Below are 21,822 nucleotides of genomic sequence, written 5' to 3'. Positions count from 1 at the left end.
TATCACTCCTCTACTCTGCACCCGCAACATTTAGGAAAGTCTTTCACATGCTGTTGCTGCAGGGTGCACGCTCATCTAAATATCTCCATCAGCCTGCTGGTGCCTGTGAGTTTGGAAAGAGTGGAGCACACACTTTAAACGTCAATATCGCGATTGATCACGTTCATTTAGTTGAGTGAAGCCAAAATGGTGACAGTGATGAACAGTCGATTGATTGTGCAGAACTAATTCTGAAACCACTTCCAACTAAAAAATTTAAAAAAAACTTTACTTTTACTTTATAAAACTTACACCACATTTGGAAGTCAAAATGAGTGATTTTTAAGTAGTTTGCAGCAGATAAACATTCACTGAGTTAATTGTCTGTGCAAATGGCTTGGCTAGGGATCAATGGCAGCTTTATAGATGGTGCAAGCCAGACGGATGGACTGAGTGAGTATTGCACTCAACATGGCAGCAGCCATCTTCTCAGTGTTTTCAGCGGTACTGAATAAAGATGAGAGATTTTCCTCCTCATCCCGGCGCTCATCTATCGCAACTTTTTAGTTACATTTTCAGTGTTTTTCTCTACAGTTTATCTGCCTCGCATTCCATCTCTCCTCTCTAAACCTCCCCTATCTCGTCCTCCAAAAGGTCCCCATTTTCTGCCTCCCCCACCTCTTCATCCATCCTTTCACCCCCGCCTCCATGTGTCCCTCCCTCCGCACCACAGCCATGTAAATCAGAGATCAGAGAAACAGCTTTTTTTAAATGTAAAATGGCAGCCAGATGCCTGTTTCGCCACCTTTTAGAGTCACTGTGCATCTAAATGACAGTCGAGTCTAAGAGAAGAGAAAGAAAAACTTAAATATTCAGTACCCTGCACACACACACACACACCCAGGGCACGGAGCGTTTTCCATTCTTTCTCAACCTCCTGCAGCACTCATGCACCTAAACGTACATTTCGACTGCTTTGCAAGCAACCAACGGGACTTGCCTAAGGTGCTTTTGAAATTGAATTCAGCCGTTGCCTCTCTCATGCGATTAGCCCTTGACTTGGTCAGCACATCGGGCCCTGCGGGGTGACTGCACAGACATGAGATAATGCCAAAACCTCTCTCTTGCTCTATCAAATTAGCAGCATACTCGCATAAACAAGAGATTCAGTCAAACATACTGTAATCTACTCCAGGCAAATGCAAGGTGCAGGGTGGAGGAAGCCAGAAGGCTAATTTGTTTTTGTCACACTTGAACTCACGTTTTGAATTTCGGTGCTCCGAGTACCAATATTATATCAAACAAGGCATTGTGTTATTAACACGTTAGCAAGGAGATGTTGGCCTGCGGTCAGTGTGGAGTAATGTAGCAGAGAAGAGCAGTCAAACTTGACTTATTTCTCTTTGTAAGCTTCAGGACAAACCTCTGGGATCAACAGGAAAGAGTGGTTACAAGGCCAGGTCTATCAAGGTAAATAACAGATGGTGGACAAGAGATGGGCACAAGGAACAACTGCTTCTGAGCGCTTGCGAGACTGCACAAAGTCTATAAGGTCCACGGCGTCGGGTTTTTTGTAAAAGAAAATAAAGCGCTTCCTAGGTCAGTTGTAAATATGTCCTTGTATCAAATTAAATCAAGCAAACGAAGAAAGCGATGAACGGAAGAGTCATAGTGCACAAGAAAAGATGGAAGGAAATCAGGAAATACAACATTTAAATGCATGACACAGAGAGACATCGATGTTTCTCGTCGTGTTACATGGGTTTCAGATGATTGATGAAAATTGGTTTTAGTGAGGTAGGTTTTTTGACGACTCCCCATAGTGAGGGGAGGATGGATGGAGTTATTGATGTTGTAAAAAAGCAATTTGATTGTGGTGTGATTCTAACTGAACAACACTCCATGTCTAACTGCTCAAATGACCACATTGTCCTGACCTCAGGCGGTGCTGCAGGCGGGCCGATTGAAAACAGCCAAGACCAGATGTGGGAGTGTATGTGCTCCGTGTGTGTGTGTGTGTGTGTGTGTGTGTGTGTGTGTGTGTGTGTGTGTGTGTGTGTGTGTGTGTGTGTGTGTGTGTGTGTGTGTGTGTGTGTGTGAAGGGCGGAGACAGGTCTGTGTGCAGTGGTGTGTATGAAAACATACAGTATGTGTATGTATACTTCCATTCATGTATGTGCCATGTTATGCGTGTGCTTGAGTGGCGTGCTATCTGTTATAAAGCCAGCTTCAGGGCACATTTGAGACACTTTTTAATCTGGAAAATTCACGTTTCTGGTCGTCTTCCTCGAGCCCTTCAGGCCACTGGCAGCCTGACTGAGACAAAGGTCAGCAATTACAGCTCGCATTTAGTGTCTTTATGAGACTGTGACCCATCTCTCTCTCATTTTGCTTGAATCAGAGTGAAAAGAAATTGAATAAGATAAAAAAATGACATCACTGACACAACAACACAAGATCTTGGGATCCTTGAACTGATCTAATAGCATACCTCATTGCGTGCAGTAATTGCTTTTTATATGTTGTTTTACACGGCCATTAAACTGTATAGCCTTACAGAAACACAAATGGCATCACATTATGATCCAATAAGAATCAAGAGGCTGACCATTTCCTCTTCCTGCACAGAAGATGATATAATCCTATTTCGGGATCTCCATCTCATAGCCCTACACATCTCTTTCTCTCTCGCCTCTCTCTCCGATTCTCCCCTGAGATCCTGTTCCTTCTACGAGAAGGGCGGCTGCACATTGATCCCCACTATCTGTGTCGGGTCAGTGGATACAGCCACACTCAGCACTTTCTGCCCAGAGAGTACCCAGGCTGTCACAGGCTGCGTTTCCTTACAATCCCCGAATACGCGCCCTCTCCGAGGAGCAGTGACAGGCAATCTTTGTTGACCCCCGGGGTCACCGCCTCAGCGCTGAATGGATGTCAGATATTAAGATAATATGTGGCATACAATATGAGACCCTGACATACAGGATGTCCAGAGGCGCTGCTTCATTTGGCCTGTGTCAGATGGTTTTACACAAAAGCTCAAAGGTGTGTTACAGTATATATAAAGGCCGTAAACCATGAAATGAGACTTTGCTCAAGCAAATTCTCCTCAAATCTGAACCAGCTCGTTTTGACTCAAGACCTTTGCAGCCTCCTAACACCCATTATGGGAAACCCTTTTCACTGAAAACATAACTTCTTCTGACAAAATGACAGAACGCCTTACATGTGCTTCGGGGGGGGGGGGGGGTGCTCTTCCTCCTGTGAACGAGTGTACTGTACGCTGGTTTCAGGCTTGCCAGCATGAGCACAAATGTGACATGTTGCATCTAGAGCTCACAGTCAGTGTGCAGTATCTCTGAACATATAGGCCGCTGCTAGCATCGTCTCAGGAGGCCCGTATAGCATTGCATGAATGGACAATCGTGTACTTTGAATACCCATCTGGATATTGTATCTGGGGAACTGTGCAATGGGCAAGATCTGATCTCCAACTGCAGACTCTGTGTCTTGGCTGTCGTATTGATTTGCCTTTAAAAATACATGCGTTGACTTTTCTCCGACTGCCAGAATATAGGAAACATGATAGCACATCCCCTTAAAAACACGTTCATTAAAGTCGAAGATATCGTGTTCTTTTGTTAAGTTGTCAAAAAAGAAGATCCAAGAGTGGATATCAAATTTTGTTTTTGCCTTAGATGAGACTTTTCACCTTCAAATATAATTTCCTATTCCACAACTGACAACAAAAGGTGTGAACACTGCAGATGTTTGGGTGGTAGAGCTGTCATTTTACGGAACAAATTACATTGAAAACAATCGCTTGAATGTAGGAAAATGATCTTACTTCCGCTGCCTTTTACAAAGCACAACTGCCGGCAGTAATCATGAATGATTTAGATTTTTCTTTAAAAGTGACAGCTCTAATGGGTGAAATTATATAAGTATGTCATTAGAAGGCCTAATGAAAGGATTGAGACTTTCTCCATCCTCGTTTCTCCCCAATTCCCTTCAATCTGTGATGCAGCAGGCCTGTTTCACAATATTATCTCATTATCCTCAAATAGTTCTTGTGACTCAGTCCAGCATTAACAACATTAACAGACCTGTCTTCACTACAGAATCCCTACAGAGTATCGCCATTACTCTGCCATACTAACAGTACACAGGAAGAGCAAACCTGTATGGAATGAAAAGTGTGTATGAATCCATTCACATTCATTGATTTCTCCCGTTTGTGTCTATTGTCTGATGTGTTTTTCCATAGCTGAAGAAAACACAAAAATGAATTCCACTACTCAAAGCACCTTGTTAACTATTCTGTTAAAAAGAAGAGATCTTTCCCTGAGTGGCTGCTCTCGAGGGCCTGTCACACATCCAAAGCCGGTCGGGTGAACTCGCATAGCTTAGCCTAGGACGCTCTCACTGCCCAAGGTCTCCCTTCCATCCTCTTCCAGTCCGGCCTGTCCTCTCCAAAGCTTTGATCCCCTAAGCCTGCAGAGTTACAGTATCATTCCTCGGTTGCACTAAAACCCACACTCACACACATCTGGAGCTGCGGTGGAGGACCAACTCCTGCTCCGGCACTCAGCCTCCCAGTCGATATAATCCATCCTGCTTCTTTTACCTGCAATGCCCTGGGTTTAAAGCAAAGACGTATTTATCATCTGCATTTGCCGCAGCCTGCCACCGCGCCTTCATTGTTGAAACATTATCTTAGGAATCGAGCTTTGGCCTGATCAAACTGGTTCCACAGCAGCCTGCATTAGATCTCCAGGCATTCTCTATTAGGACATCTGCTCCTCCTCTAGTAACTGCTCCTTTAATCCTGCAGCAACCAGCTATACCCAACAGCCTCAGCATCCAGGCCTTTTTGTGTTGGACAGCCCCCCAGTGCCTCAACAATCCCCATCATCAGTACCACCCAGCGCCACACCACCAGGGGATGGACCGGGCCTGCTCGGTCTAACCAAGGCTCCACCAACGGGGATAAAGGGATAAAGAGCCGCTGCTCGGGGACTGATTACTTACATCTGCCAGGCTAAATCCCGGTGCCACCACATCCACATGTGTGTACAAACAGTACAGACACACACTTGGCCAGATGCACCCAACGCACTGATGCATGCATTGTTTTCTGACATAAGCATGTGGTATGTAGGGAAGCTGTGTGTGTGTGTGTGTGTGCGTGCGTGTGTGTTCATCACTTTTATTCACATGTGAGTAAAGGGTTATTTGTCAATAAATGCATAATGAACACTGCATGATAAATTGTTCATAACACAGCCATCACTTCACATTGCTGCTCATATAAACATGTCAGAGGCTCCAAAAGCAATATAGTCAACATCACAGCAATAACTCTGTCCTGGGCAGAGTCGTATCCACATGCAAATGCTCATGAGTGTTGAGACAAACGCTTCAGAGTGCTTCACTTGATATGAACAAACAATAACAGGTTCTCATATCTTAAGATGATGTTGAAGTCATGTTTCCCCCGCTAAAGTCTCTGACTCTTTCATATTTTCTGTAAATATAAAATAACAATATTCAGCTGCAGTAATATATTGCCATTTGCACTTCACAGTGCTCTCTGTGGTATATTGTTGACTTTAACCATGCCAGGATGTGCCAGATGATTTCCAATGGCTTGTACATATCCTGTTGTTGGCGGAGCATTTTCTTCGTAGAGTTATTGAAGCCACAGCTACCAGGCTACCACTTGGCAATGTTCCTCTTTACCACAATTCATCTACTTTAACAAATACATGTCTATAAGGTCTGCAACTAACTAATGAAACAGGAAGAGTTGTCTGTTTATTTCAGCATGTATCTGTATTTGTTATTGAGGGCCGAATATTTTTAATTTGACATTCCCAAAACCATGATCAGAGCTTGCCTTTTCAGCTGGCCTGTATACAAAACAAAATGTCAAATACCATTCGATTGGCAGTGCCACAGTGTAATAGACCACAAAGTCATCAAATAACACTGTTCTGATGAGTTCCCATTGATTTTCGGTATCAGAACGCTGGCATCGCTATTAAACACCAGCGGGCGGATGTCAGGCTGGTCCACCGACCTCATGCTTGCAGCTCATCTTTCTCTCGCGGGGAGTAGAACGAGAACAAATCATAACTCTCATAAGAGCATATTAATCCCATGGTCTGAGCGCATGCAGCCTGTGAGGGCTTACCTCTGTCAACAGAGATTTGTGTGCTCTTGCACGCACGCACACACACACACACACACACACACACACGTGCACATACACTACTGAATAATTGCTAGACAGGAAAATCAAAAGATTTGGATCAACCGGAGATTATGATATAAATTATAAATCGTTTTTTTACTCTATAGTGTACATTTATTGAAGTCAATGTCATAATATCATTACAAAAGAGCTGCTGAATTGTTAAACAGATAATGTCAACCTGTCAACATCCTTAGGTGTTGGCATGGCAACTCTATGATGCAGCAGCTTTAAACTCCTCAACTGCATTGTGTCCTCAAAAGCCCCCCAATCGCTATAGAAGGCCACTATTAGGACTGCTAGCTGATTCAAATAATGTCATGGTGCAAACTAGCCATAGAGTGCATATAATGCCAAATCATGCAGAGAATGAGTGATGACGAACCTCCAAGGACTTTAATTAAGTCTTATATTATTGATGTTGTTGTAAATAAACAGATTTGCAGCTGGTATGCAGTGGAATGCAGTTCCTGACAAGGGTGCAAGGCGTCTGAAGAAACCGTACACCCAATTACCGCCATCTGCAGGCACGATAAGAAGCAGCCTTTGAATCGTTAAACGATACACCGATTCGTGACCAAAAATATTATAGCGCAAAGCCATCTTCAGTCAGACACACGTCTTATAAAGTGAGGATAACAAAGAGACAGAAGCGTTTTAATTATTATCCAATTGGGAGGCATGACGTGGATGAATGACATTCGTAACGTCAGACTGCTATGACATGATGTGTCATCCGGTGTTTGCGGTAAACGACAAATATGGGGAGAGCACGAGCGAGTGCTTTTGGAGTGCCCGGGTGAGGCAGTGCCTTATGATGTCAGGTTACAAATAAAATGCACCATCAACGACAGGCGACAGCAGCGAGATGGACGAAGATAAGGTGTTAACAACGTGTTGTGATTTTGGGGGAGAAAGAAAGAGAAATCAGTTGACTTCTGCGCAATGAAAAACATGCGTATCGACGAGGCTGCACAGATATCAAACATAACAGAACCAGCGTTTCCCCTTAGACGCACAATGTGTGGAGCGCTGCGGGGCAGAGTGCGCGCCATACACACGTTCACATTTACAAGCGCACGCGCGCACACACACACAAGCTATGTACAAGTGTTTTGAACAAGTCAGAGACCAACAGCAGCAGCTTAGTGGAAGGATTTAGTCTGCAGGTTTACCTCGGTGTCATAGATTTTGGTGATGAGTGAGAACGAGTAATTCCTGGACTCCCGTATGTGCTGGATGGCCAGTTGGACCGCCGGCTCGATCCCCTGGCTGATGCTGCTCATCAGGGCCGACTCGTTCATGGGCATAAGAACCATAATGGGCAAGTTTTCCCCGTCCCTGTCGAACCAGCTGTTGTCCTGTCCGTGTTTGGTGCGGTCGTTACACACCTTGGCCAGGACAGGGTGAAATAGCAAAACGGAGAGGAGCAGGCATCCCGTCGGGAGGAGCATCTCCCAGCCGCTGCAGTCCCTCCGGGCTGGAGCCATGCTACCTTGCAAAGGTGACCAAATGCGATCCCACCGTAGCCCTCACTGTTTGGCCATCGCAAATTCGAGCTCGTCCGGGATGCTTAGACGCCCGCCCGTCAAGTAAATCGTATTTCAAAACAGAGCAGACGCGAAAGCCGCAGCAGCCCCCGCAGTGGGCAAACTCGTCGTATAGATTATGACTGCAAACTGTGAAAAAATATTTCTACTCTGTAACAGTGCCTCTGTGAGAATATTCCAAGGGCGCAGAGATTCGTGTTATTGCCTTTCGGTGTCCGTCATCCAAATGATCTCCAGTCAAAACAGCCCGATATGTCAACCCCCCCACCTTTCAGCATTAACTTGAACCACTTATCTGAGAAGCACAAGAATGTTCTGAAGGATGCCCCGAACAAGGAGAGGACCCCCAGGAAGTGCAGACGGGCATCAATCACTCGCTCGTTGACAGTAGCTGCGGATACAAAAATCACCTCTGAAGTAAATTCCAAGCCAAGAGCTGGCCGTGGGCACCCCTGCCAAATGCGTAATATGACAAGCTACGAGACAACGAAGCGGTACGGGAAAAAACGACAAAAAACAAACAGGATGATGTTGAAAGCTTGACCGCAAAGGTCCGACGCGGAGATGTCGAGAGAGTGTGCCTTGACAGCCTGCGGGACTGGGATGCTCATCTCCGATGGTGCGTCAGAGACGCGCTGAAGCCGCTGCTGCTGCACACCGTGCGCGCAAGAGGGAGCACTGAATGTGGAGGAGGAGGAGAGGAAACGAGGGTGGGAGGGAGGGGAGGGGAGGGGGGGGGGGTACAACAGCCTGGTGGAAAGGCTGCATGGACTTTATGCAGAGCAGACTCATCAGCGGCTTGACAGCCGAGGGTGATTTATGGGCTTTTATGTTAGCAGGCAGACGACGTGCACGGAGCAGGCTAGTAAAAATATATAGGGCTGTATAGCTCTGTTGTGTTGCACGTCATAGAACACAAACAAAACACTTAGCTGTATTTTTAGTGGCTCGTTATCCTAAGCGATAATGAGGTGGTTCACAGGCAGCATGGGCTTTGATTGTAGCCGTATACCTGCAGCCCATACCTGCCGAACTGTCTTTGAGCATGATAGACATCTGGCTGTGTGCGACTCAACCAGAGGATGAAAAGAAAATCCCCACTCCAGGACCAATAAAGAATATATAAATATTCGGAATCTATATTATCTATAGACAGGAACATAGGGATTGAGACATTTTGCATGTGCTTTGCAGTTAAGAAAAACGTGCCAAAAAGCAGATCGTGAAGTTCAGTTCAGACATCCCCACGCGTCCTGTTTGAGGTGGGTCCGAGCAAAAGTTCAGTTTTACTGGGGAGGCTGTATACAATTGATTTTGGTCCACCAGAAAAATCTGAAAATGTGTGGAAAAACTGAGCCACGAATTCAGCTGAATTTCAGAACCACGGACAGCGAACTGTCTGGGAAGCCTCTGCGCTGTCCGCGGTGCTGTACCGCTCACGGGAGCGCCACTCCGCAGCGGCGCAGCTGAACCTGTCCTCCGCTCCCGTTGACATGTGTAGATTAGCACATTACCTGTGCTTTCAGGCAGGGTATACACATTATTATTGTTCTTAAAGGATTACCTCTTCCTTTAGGCCCCCAAGGTCCAAAAAACAGGCAATTACGCCAATAGTATGCAACACAATATACGTGGCATTGTTAAACAGGCGTGGGAGGCGAAAACAATATGCCAGTGTAATGTTTTTTTCCCCACTCAGGATGAGGATGAACATGGCGCAGATCATAAAGACCGCCTTGTTATGATCACTGTGGACATATGGTGTAAATCACCCACGCCAAATATCAAACGATATAAACTTGAGGTCCAAAGTTCAGATTGCTCTTCAATTTCAAATCTAATATTGACAACTACAATGTTTTATCATCATTCTGGGTAATGGCAGCATATGCAGTGCTATTAAAATACACCCTTTCAATGTTTGCAGATGAAATCACTCTGTTTGCTGCGATCATAAAATGCATTATGAAAGAACCTCTGCAAACCTGAACACAAGATGATATCCGCCGCTCTGCTAACGCAATCAATTGCCTCACTCTTCATAGGAGTTTAAAGCATAAAGTGGCCATGATTGATGTGGCAGAGCTGACCCTCCTGGCATCTTAAAACACAGGTTATTTATCACAAGGCCAAGCGGCTCCATGCAAACAACACACAGAAGAACTGAGTATAACCCCAGAGGATTTCTGAACTATCTAGGTCTCTCTCTCTCTCTCTCTGACAAGCACATCCTTTATTCAAAAGATGTTCCCAAATCAGACATCTTAACTCCTTAAGGAACCAAATATGGGAAGGGTCTTGTTATTTCTGATTGATTATTGACTTGACCCATGTTTTGATCTGTGAAGTCATGGTTCCTAATTTATTTGACACAAATAACAAGGCAAGGAAAGTTTGCCACAATCTAAATCAAAGTGCAAAGAGTGTGGCGGTAAAGTGAGCAGAATGCTAAAATAAAAACAATGAAGCAGATCAAAAGCAAAAAGTTGTGTTCATCCACATAATAAAATTCATCACACAGCTCTGTTTCTCTCTCCTCTTAGTCATCCTTCTTTTTTATTCAGAGTGCTCCAGATGAAGAAGTAGGTCAAGTTTGCATCCCATCTGTTTGTTTCGCACAAGACAACATCCCCCCCCCCTACTCAAAACATGTCCCCCAACATCAAGACAGCCAGTCAGCAATATGTCGTACAGTACAAACGGTGTGGGCTCGGAGACAGTCACAGCATCAAACAGCAAATTAAACTACCTTGAATGCAAGGTGAGGAAACTAGAATTCAACTGGCAATGAAGAGCTCGAAAATGAAGTTGTTAATAAGCACATACTATGGTTTGTATTATAAACAGCCCTACAGATATTCTCAGCTCTCAATGGAATGAAAGGAATCAAGGAACACCTCTAAATTGACACTATTTGTTTTGTTTTTTTATCCAATGTAGAAATGGTACGTGTCCAGCGAATGATTGTTGCAAATGCCCAAATTAAAATGTCCATTTCATTTCAGATTATGAATCATTCATTAAGCATTCAATCATGGCTCTGCAGTCTGCCCGTCTTCACTAAACGAGATGTCAAGCCAATATATCACCACTAATTTGAGCATACTTGTGTGGTATGAGGGGCATGCGGTTAAAATAATGATATGCAGATGTTGCTACTTGAGCAATCAGAGACGGAATTATATATTATGACCATGCTCAGTGACGATGTGAATTACACAACCGCTTTTCAGGTAGCGTGAATGTGTTTATGTGACTCTGTCAAATTATTTTGTCTTCTTATTTAGATGCTCTTAGAAAAACATTCAGAAACAGACTAAAGAATGATCAAGTGTTAAGCATCTGTACTGCCAAACACCTCTCAACACCACTCAATGCGGAAAAGACTCACAAGGGCGTCATCCAATCCAACACACACACACAGAGAGAGAGAGAGAGAGAGAGAGAGCGAGAGAGCGAGAGAGCGAGAGAGCGAGAGAGCGAGAGAGCGAGAGAGAGAGAGAGAGAGAGAGAGAGAGAGAGAGCTGACATGGCTCTGTTTAATAGAGATTAATGGGGTGGCCTGAGGACATCCCTCACCAAAACCCTGACAATATGCCACAAGATGCTCTGAAATTTAAATGCCAGGTATTCAGAATATTTCATTGCTCAGATGCTTGGGCTCACCAATGGAACACCCGCGTTAATCTTTTGTAACTCGTTTACAAAATGAGCAGGTAACTGAACAGTTGGGATAATTTAAAAAGGTTATTTTTTGTCCTCTGATGCCCACACTTAATCAGACCAGTCTGCTGTTGTGATTGATACTTCTGGAGTGTGTGGAGAAGAGATGGAAAGGTTTGCCCATTTATCCATCCATACCATCACTGATTCACTATTCAGCCGCAGTATGGCCATTATGTTGTTCTGCCATCAAGACGATTTGGTATCACATTCAACTTGCACATTAGAAGATTACCTTTCGGTTTAGCACAAAGCCACACACAAAGTAAGGGGCTGAAATAGGTTTTCACTTACCCCAGATCAACACCGTAGTTCAGTTATCTCACACATGACTGATCTCAAAGCCCCAACCGAAGGACAACGGACTGTATCTTGAAATGGCCCAGACAAGTAACTGTACTATACAGAAGGGCAACATTCTATTATGAATATCTGAGATGCTTCTTCCCCTTGTTCTCGACACGCTTGCCCTGCCACTTACAGTGGCAGCTATTTCAATAATTGGTTTTAGAATCTGGAGTCAAAGTCCTGCGAATCCCATGCATACCAACGAGTTGAGGAGCGATCCTTGTTGTTCCACGCATGGCGGAGGAGAATGCATGTTTTATGAGCTGGGAAGATATGCGAACCCAGCAGACTGTCAACTCGGGAATTTTCCCATTGCGATAAAGAAGATGAATGCCTGTGATTGGCCTCTAGTTGTGTTGCTTGACACTGAAACTTGTAAATGAGAATTTGTTTTCTTGCGATCTGAAGAAGTTTGTGCATCTCATTTCACCATTCACTGGTTATCTACAAATACAAGACCAACTACATTTAAAACACATAAAACAGTGATTCGATTTGAAATCAGGACACAGCCTTCCTACAGGTTCAGGAGGATGTTGGGATGAAAAGAAACCAGGCCAACAAGTAGAGAGAGTTACCAAAAGCAACGAACCAATAAGACAGAAAAAGGGTGCAACGTTTAGTTGACCCCCCCCCCCCCTAAAAGGAAAACTTCACCCACAAAATTACTATTTATATATAATTACTCACCTACCTTGAATTCTTGAAGACAACGTTGCTGTTCTCGAACGCCTCCATGCTGAACGAAGAATCAAAAGATGGAGTAAATCCTTGATGAATAGAGGTAAATGGAGGCCAGGTGTACCGGTATTTCCTTTTTTTTGCGTTAAGTGAAAACACCTGTGTGGGTGCAGGCCCCCCCCCCTGCTTCATATAAAGTGGCATGGTTAGGTTTCTTTGTCTTTAATGTCAGTCCATTATGTACATACCACCATTATTATTATTTTGGGACAATAAACGTGATATTTATATCAGTGGGTGCTGCTGCTATTCCACTTGGAGGCAGTGAAAAACTAGCAGGCACATGTTTACATGGTACCACTCAAAGAGTTTTAGAGTCACCTTTACAAATACACAAATAACATAACATAGATGCAAAAGGGAAAAGTTGCTTGGAAACACAGCAAATTGCTCAGATAAAACTGTGTAGCAACAATTAGCATAACAGTTAAAACACAAGCAGATAACGTTACAGTTACAACCAATGCCTTTTATCCTGCTGATAGTCTGCTCCTGTTCGTGCCTCTTACGTCCACCATTCACTGGCTGTCTACTAGTTACCGTTAGCGTTGATCTGACGAACCCAAACCAAACGCAACGTCAACACTACCTCTCTTTAGAAGACACGTCCGCACTGTTCGAAGACTCTTCGATCCCTCTGAGACCAAAGTTAGTCTTGCAGAATAAAGAAGACGTGTACTTCACATAATAGCTTTTGTTTTGTACATCTTTATATACATATATATATATATATATATATATATATATATATATATATATACTGTTTGATAACAGTTCATATCACTGCGGTCTAACTACCAGGTCACCCCAGGGTGTTTTTTAGGGGAAAACAGATGCTTATGCTGTGTGACTTGAATGTAATTGTCATTGCAAAAGTGTCAAATGCAAAGAAAAGAACAAACTATGGTTTGTGGAAAGACAGACAACAACTACGGCAAATATAAATGAATCTGACAGCACCACAGCAGGGGAGTAAGCCTTCCCAGGATTCCCAGGCAACTATTGTGTCAGAGTGGACAGAAAATGCTCACTGCATGTTTCTGATTTAAGGGATGTCCTGTGCTGTGCACCCTAGGGAGATCATCTTAAATGGACATGCTACATTTGTCCTGGTCAGAAGAGGTTATCATAGCCCTTCTTATTCCATTCTGAAATTAAATCAAGAACATGAGAAGAGACTGTATAAAGTAGGCCACTGCCTTCAAAAGAGCTTTGGCTGCAGCTGTGCTGTGGGAGGACACTATTTAGATTACTGTCAAGTCTTAGTAATAGCAAGAACTATGTCTTACATAATCACACTTACAATGAATGTTTTCAACGTCAGCTGCAGCATAGCTGCTCTATAGCAAGGCTGATCATTTTAGCAGCAATTCCACATGCCTGCAGGTTGAATATAACAAGATTAAAACTGAGCACATGCGCAGAATGTGTGTGTTTGTCAGGCAAATGTAGATACATACGGAGATAGATATTTTCTTAAGACATTTTGTGTGGCATAGTGGTGTACAATTGACTTGTGAGAAAACGTTATGTATTCATTTACCACATGCACGTGTGATCCACGCAAGGACTTGTTGTCTGTCGTTCATTTTGATCATATAAAAAAGCCTTGTATACCAGAAAGAACTGCTGTCTGGTTCATACTGGCTGTATACTTCACCCCACTTAATATTACAACACATGCAAAAATATCAACCTCAATTGTAGTGATAATACAGATAATTCAGACGTACTCAGAGGTGGACGGACAAGATGGAGAAAGTCTGTGGAATAGATAGTAACCTCCGGTTAACCAAGAGGTTCAGTCTAAAGTCGGAAGTGACAATATGTCAATGTGTCGTCTCTGTTTTCGCGGTCGGATGTCAGATCGTAAGCTCTGATAATTAGGGCCCGGGGTGTGGAAAGAGCAGGGGAAAAGAGCTCGTGGAAAAGCTAGAGTCACGCTATCGCATATTAGCCCCACACTATTAATAAAAACTGTCACTCTAATTAGTGGGTATGCAGTTGTAGCCTATGTACACACAAAAGCAAGCGGCAGTATACTGACTTGCACAGACGGACATGATCACAGGCAGACACGAAGTGACAATACACTTTCAAGAGAGTGAAAAGAAGACAGAGCCAAGGGCGGAGAGAGCAAAAAGTTTGAAGGCGCAATTGAGGGGGAATAAGATGGAGGGATGAACAATAAGTTGCAGAAAAATAATCGGTCGAGTTTTTTATGTTGATGCGTGCGCACACGTGCCCTGAGATGGAAGGGGTTGGCGGCAGCTTTCCAAGACCTCCCACCTCAGCTCACCCCACCAACATTAATTATACACAACTCCTTCCAATCCACCAGGAAAAATAGGTGTGCGCTCTTAAGACGTTTAAAAGCCACTGGATGATTTATATGTGTGAGCCGATTGGTGTGGTGAATGAAGAACACTCGTTGATATAGCTACCGTTTCTCTCCACCGGTGATTGCACTAATGGACACAGGAGATGCCCGGCCTCTCTGAGCTCCATTGTGAGTATTGATCAGGGATTGCTTGTGGACTGCTAACGGCGTCATCCTAATGGCTCAGCAATGTGAACTGTGGAGTGCAGTGTCAAGTCCTTGCGCAGAAAAACATGCTCAGTCCCAGAATTATTTGTTCTGTGTTGTTTGCAAATCCAGGACAGACACTATGATCTGAAGATGGGACATCTTTCTCACAAAGCCGGCGTCAGAGAGCAGTGAGGCCGTTACAATGGTGGGGATATGAAGGTACGTGCAAACACGCTCAAATATAGAACACATGTCAAATATATGTGTTCTTATACACTCTCATGTATGCATGGAAAATTATAAAAATGCATCCAGACAAGTTTACGTGCATGCAATACAGAATTGGGCACATGGGCCTGCACACTAACACACACACACACACAACGCTGATAATTGAAAAAGACTCGCACATACACAGTAAACTCCCCCTCTCTGCATATGCAGTCTCAATCATGATGTCGTAAAAATAATTTCTAATATCAAATTATGATCGTAAAACCACATTTACACAAATATTTTAACTGAATCCCCCCCTGAACAATAATATTCACAGGAACCGGAACGCTATGTTCAGCTTTATAAAAGGCAGAGCGCTGCTTGAGCACATCATTCACAGCAGAAAGGGGACATGCATGCTAAATATGTTTTGCAGGCAGATAGCTTAACAAATGAAAGCCATGAAAGATAGATGAGGAAGTCAGCGCTCTATTCATATTTGATAGCCGGGCTTAAGATGCATTACCCAACCAGCACAACGAGCCACGAGTTGACAGACCCAGAAATAATGAGCTTGAAGGAGCATCTGTGATGGCAGAGGTGTGTGTGTGTGTGTGTGTGTGTGTGTGTGTGTGTGTGTGTGTGTGTGTGTGTGTGTGTGTGTGTGTGTGTGTGTGTGTGTGTGTGTGTGTGTGTGAGTCAATTTTGCTGGACAGTGGCTTAGAAATGCTGTGTTACAATGTGAACAGCGGACAGCTGTTGTCTCCTCTGCCTCGTCTTTTCATGTGCTGTACCAAAAGACGAGGAAGAGGTTCAGCATTGTAGACAACTGACACTTATATGCACCCACTCAACTCCACATATCCTGTATGTGTATAAATGCATCAAAGTACTCTCTGCCTTCACATTAAGGCACATACAAATCACTCACCTCTACTGTACATCTCCAAACATTACCCTTACTTTGCAGGCACACACACACACCAGTTGAGGTTTCTGTCCACTGTGTGTGTGTGTGTGTGTGCCCCCCCCCCCCCCCCCCTGATCGATGAGCAGGCTGGCAGGCTCTCTTCATTCGGAGTCCCTGGGGCCAGGCCACCTGCCACTCACTCATCAGCTTCTCTCTAGCCGCTTCATAGTCCGCCTCTGGCTGCTTCCACTCAAAAGAGTTCGTGTCTCCGTGTCTTCGCCGGCATCTTTTAGTGTGTTCGCTTCATGAAACATGTTGGTAGAGGAAAAATACGACATACTGTACCTGCCACGCTGCTGACACCCATCAAGAGGCATAAAGACGCAATGATGAGAGAGAATGAGAGAAAGAAAAAGAGTCAAACAGACAGACAGCTCGAAGACAAGAGAATCTGATGTGAAAGCATCCACAGGTGGTGAGCAACTTAATCCATTGTCACTGCCAAAGATGAGAAACCTGTACCAATGTGTACAGTGGGTGAAAAGTAGTGTTCTTGTTAAGTCTCATCATGTTATTTGGTTGAGAATTACTGAAATAAATCAATTGAGGATGTGTAAATTGTGTTTTGAGGAAAATTATAGTATTTGTGGTATATAACACAAAAAAAAGAATACTGTATATCCATACAGTATGTTTAAGAAATCAAATTTCTTAATGGTAATTGTAATTTTGAGTAGTTAGTCAAAGAGCTGCGGTGGGAAGCAGTTTGGAAGTAACCTAGCCAACCGTGCTGGCACATTCAGCTTCCCCCTTCAGCATCGCACAAAGGTCGAATAGCCGTGGCACTTGAGCTTGATGAAAGCAGGGCGATGAAAGCAGCGTTAGGCAGTAAGAGGAGCTGGCCCCGCTCACTGCCACTCCTCCACATGTCTGCAGGTTCATTACCAGCGAGCAGGCTCAACGAGCGCAGTCCTACATGCACCATTTCCCGCTACCCGCTGAGCATGGCTCACTTTGGGGCACTATTATTCACAGCACTGGGTATTTATACAGTTTAGCTTTCCAGGGTGAAAGGGTGGCTGACATATGCAATTTTCTTTTCATGCATTTAGCAGATGTTATCCAGGGAAGCTTATGTTTTGGGTTCCTTTTTCATTCATCATATCAATGTCGGAATGCAACGTTATGCCACAGATTTCGACCACAGTAAGCATTTACACGAGGCTAATGCGACCTAGTTCTATATAAGTACATATAGTTTATATAATATACATATATTTTACTCATTGCAGTGTAATGGAGTTTTTTATGTACAGTATATAGATGCCACTCTATGTGACGTAGCCCCACTGACTTGTTGATGCAGATTCTAAAGAAGGGTAGAGGCAGGGGGGGGGGGCTGGATCGTACCACTGAGATCCACCCAGCATGGGCAAGTGAGGTTAGCGAACCACAAGCAATTAGAGCATCATCTGACAGTGTGAGTCTCCTGCTTCTGGTCTCTCTGCTGAGAGATTTCCGGAGCCCTGTGATGTTGAGCCTCATCGATCGGCACGCTGGAAAAGGTCAGTGATTTGGCCCACTGTCGGAGCCTCCCCATGCCCTGGCATTCACCGGAGCTCTGCTGCCCAACCAGGATGGCACCGTGTGCTTAGCAAAGGAATACCCTGCTGCCTAGGGAAACGTGTAACCTTTCAATCATCTCTGGGGTTTATCCAGTGTACCTTCTGCAGGGCCCTGAAGACCATGTCACTCCCGCTCGTTATAACAACACCATTATCTCTTAGAATATATTCCTTCAGCCAATATTGACCTACAAGGAAAGGAATAGTTTTACATTTTGGGAAGTAATCTCATTTTCTTCCTTGCAGAGATGAGTAGATGAATACTGTCCCCCTCTGTGAATAAGAGTGGGATCAATCTTCTCATTTAACACTCTGGAAGTAAGTAAATAAGCACATTTCCCAACGGCAGCTCGACAAAATCTCAATTATCAAGGTCCAGGGTGCTTGTTGTTGAGCTTTCAAGAACATCTGTTGGCCTTTGTCAGCTTTCCCAGTTCAACTCCATCACCTGACAAAGGCCATGAGATTTGACTGAAAGCCTCAGAAGTAATTAGAATGGGCCATTGTGTTCTTTTGTGTCTGCTAACTTCCACCACATTAGTATTCACTTAGAAAGTAAAACCACTTGTAAACAATGTCGAAGGCAGTGTGACACCATTGAGAGACTTCCCATGATTAATGTCGTTTTATCAAGACACGGTTAAGGCATCAGTTCACTGACTTGCATGATTAATACACGTGTACGCTGCATCAATCTAAGTTACATTTCCATTGCCAGTTGGTTGTCTGTCTGACCAAGCACATCATCATCACATAGTTATGAATTATGCAGGGTCAGGGATGTTTTCTTCTCCCCAGACTTGGAGACTGCTAAAGACCTCTAAGTGCTGCCTCTCTCTTAAAAGAACATTAGCCAGTTCTCAGATGCTTGAGCTTAAAACCCGACTGCTTCTCGCTACTGAGTGACGAAGCGTTTAATTCACACATGACTGCACCTTGTCACCAGCAAGGGATCTGTTCATTTGACCTGCGTCACTACCCCCCTTAAGTGAAAAAGCCCCTCAAGAGAAGGCAGAATTCAATTGAATCATACACTGTGACAAGCAATGTCAACGTCTTTAGCACTCCAAATCGGCAGCACGTCAAGGTGTGGGACTTATTTCATCTCCTGGGAGATTGATGAGAAAACAACATCAGCCCACAAGATCTCACTCAGCCATTTCTGAACAGCTACAATTAAGTCTCCCATTGTTTCTAAAAACCACAAATCCCTCTGATGTATTTGAAGATTACAACAGGGGCACGGTATCTATAGCCTTTCACCTACAGTAGGTTGTTAATGATCTCGCTCAGGAGTGGATGGTCCATGTTGCTTTGAGTTGAACCCACTCTCATATCTGTCTGTTAAAGCCACTACAAGGAACTTGTAAGAACGTTTGTATTGATTTTGGCAATCCCTGTGGACAAAAGTGGAGTTTCTGGATCACCAAAATCCATTTTCACTGCAGCAGGATCTGACAGTCTGCCCCACTCAGTCCTGGTTGTCCCGTGGCTCCCTTACCCTGCAGCGGGCCCAGCAATACGGCCTGGGCCTCCAGCAGCGTGGCGTTGGGACCGGCAGAGCAGCTCTGCTCTGCTCCTGGCAGGAGGAGGAGGAGACGCTGCTACAGGGCGCGGACCTCTCTTCCTCCTGCCGGAGCTCCGACTGCGGGTCGAAGGCGGCAGAGAAGCCGGATCTAGGTCCGGCCGTATCGGGCTTGTTGCTGCTGGAGGCCTGACTGGTGAACCTGCGTGAATGTGTCCGATTTTGCATGGAATCTGACTCATTAGCATAAATAACAAGCATTAAGAATAACTACAAAGAAATAGTCAATCTTCTCACTGGTGGTCTCAATTACTTATGTCAGTCATATAGAGGCATCCGTTTTAAAACGAGACTGTTTCATTTCCAGTTTTTGAAGTTCCTCACAGTAACTTTAAATATGAAGATGGAGCCAGGAGCTGGTTAGCTTAGCTTAGCATAAAGACTAAAAACAGGGGGCAACAGCTAGCCTGGCTCTGTTCAAAGATAAAAGACAAATATGAGAGCGGTATCAATCTTTTCATCTAACTCTCGGCAAGAAACCGAATATTTCCCAAAATGTGAAGCTATTCCTTCAACACATGTCCTGTATGTGAGGCAGGTTGCAAGAGTCAGGCTGGCAGCGTTTAGAAAGCGGTTGGTCCGTTGCAGGAGGCACAGAGACATGGTTCACTGTTTAATTCTGTCGACGTATTCTGTCGACTACCAGTGATACTTTTCCATTCCGCCAGTCACAACCTACTCATCAAAACTGCTCTAGGCCACTACCTAGACCTGAATATAAAATATGTGTTGGAAATGATTTACAATATCTGGAAACCTGAGGTACGCTTGTCTGAACTGCAGTAAGGCTGCTCAAATGGCTGAAAAACATACGCGTGCGAGGAGAAATAAATCAACGTCTCATTTTGTCCAAAGGAAATACATACAGCAGATTTCCCTTGGGCTCGAGGCAGTGCATTTAGCCAGCAATCAAGTCATCTGATGAAGTGAAATGAACGGGAGTGGGGTGGAATGTTGGGGGAGGCTGTGAAAAATCACAGTCTGCCGGAGTGTGAATCCATGTGACTCCGGTGTTCTCTTTAGCAGAGTACATCATTTCTGCCAAATATGATTTGCTTTTGGACAAGTTTCAACATGGCATCCGGCATGAAACTATGAGAGAATTACAGTAGAGCAACATCGATCAGAATGTGAATGTGAAGAGGAAAGTGTGTGCAAAATATAAGAAAACACAGCACAGGGAGTTGTCTCGATTCCTATTTATATCCCAATCCATGTCATCACATTACATTAGAAATAACACGCACTCAACGTGTCCTGGCTCCGCCATGTCCATTCGCTGTGGGACAAGTGTGATATGTGCCGTGGCTGTCCTGCTCAATCTCACCATGGAAATGCTTGTCATAATTATCTTCATCAGCAGTGTCGCCGTAAATATCAGACGAGATCTGCACTCTGCGATGCTGGTGTATTACATCTGCAAATGTGTCACGTGCAACGGCCTTTATTTCGTCGAGAATTTGTCAGAGAAACATATATCAAAGATCACAGGTGACACATTGTTCAACAGTGCCAGTTGATCAAGTCGTTGAAAATCACAACAGAAACTGCTTGCTTGTAAATAATGATCAGCCGTGATTACGAACACCTCCAACACATACGAAGAAAAAGTGGCCACTGATTATGAGCAATCTTCTGAACTAAGTAGGTCGATCTACACCAAGTGCAGGTGCAACGACCAAGATGCTGTGCTGAAAGGCCAGTGGCGTCATTTTATAATCTATTGTCGAACTTTCCCTGCGACCTCAAGAACATTGAAACAACTTTTCACCGTATAAAAGGGCAAGTTACATCGCAAACACATTTTTGATGCTCCTGAATTCATTTCCCTCTATTTATTTATCCACTTTTAAAAATAGATTTGTTGAGTAACTGTCAAACAATATGCTGTAATCGTCTCTGAGATGCTGTACTGAGGCACAGCGATGCTGCTGGTCACATGTTTGCAACAACAACGCAAACAGATGTTTACCACGTTCACCATCTTAGTTTGGGGTGTTGGCAGCATGCTAACATGTGCTAATTACTGTTAAACACAAAGTACAGCTGAGGCTGATATCGCTAGCTTTTGCAGGTATTTAGTCATAAACCAGTATCAAACCCGAATTAGACAAATGAAAATGTTGGCCTGACGATGGTGCTGGAGAGAAAGGTTATGGCACCATTTTTGCTCCCACAATGTAAGTATTAGATGTTAAGAGAACACTCAGGGTGAGTGAGAGTTTCACCTGCCGGTGGCACTACAGGGGAAGTTAGGGGATCACCAAAGTCACCAGGATTTATTCTCTGGGCATCGTGGATATCTGTACTCAATTTCATGGCAATCCACCAAAAAAGTTGCTGAGATATCTCAGTCTCG

General features: G+C 44.1%; 1 protein-coding gene across 1 annotated transcript in view; it reads right to left on the bottom strand.

The window, feature by feature from the left end:
- The window catches only part of gabbr2 (gamma-aminobutyric acid (GABA) B receptor, 2), a gene marked incomplete at both ends in the record, with an annotated part of 138,986 nt that extends 131,261 nt beyond the window's left edge, over positions 1-7,725 (bottom strand). Inside the window, one exon of the mRNA XM_079287663.1 lies at positions 7,411-7,725. Within this exon, the coding sequence (XP_079143789.1) occupies positions 7,411-7,725 (315 nt within the window). The remainder of the gene's footprint in view (positions 1-7,410) is intronic.
- Positions 7,726-21,822: the final 14,097 nt, after the last annotated feature.

This window comes from Melanostigma gelatinosum (assembly GCF_949748355.1).
Source record: "Melanostigma gelatinosum genome assembly, chromosome: 17".
Taxonomy (NCBI): Eukaryota; Metazoa; Chordata; class Actinopteri; order Perciformes; family Zoarcidae; genus Melanostigma; species Melanostigma gelatinosum.
This window is presented reverse-complemented; position numbering and strand designations above follow the sequence as displayed.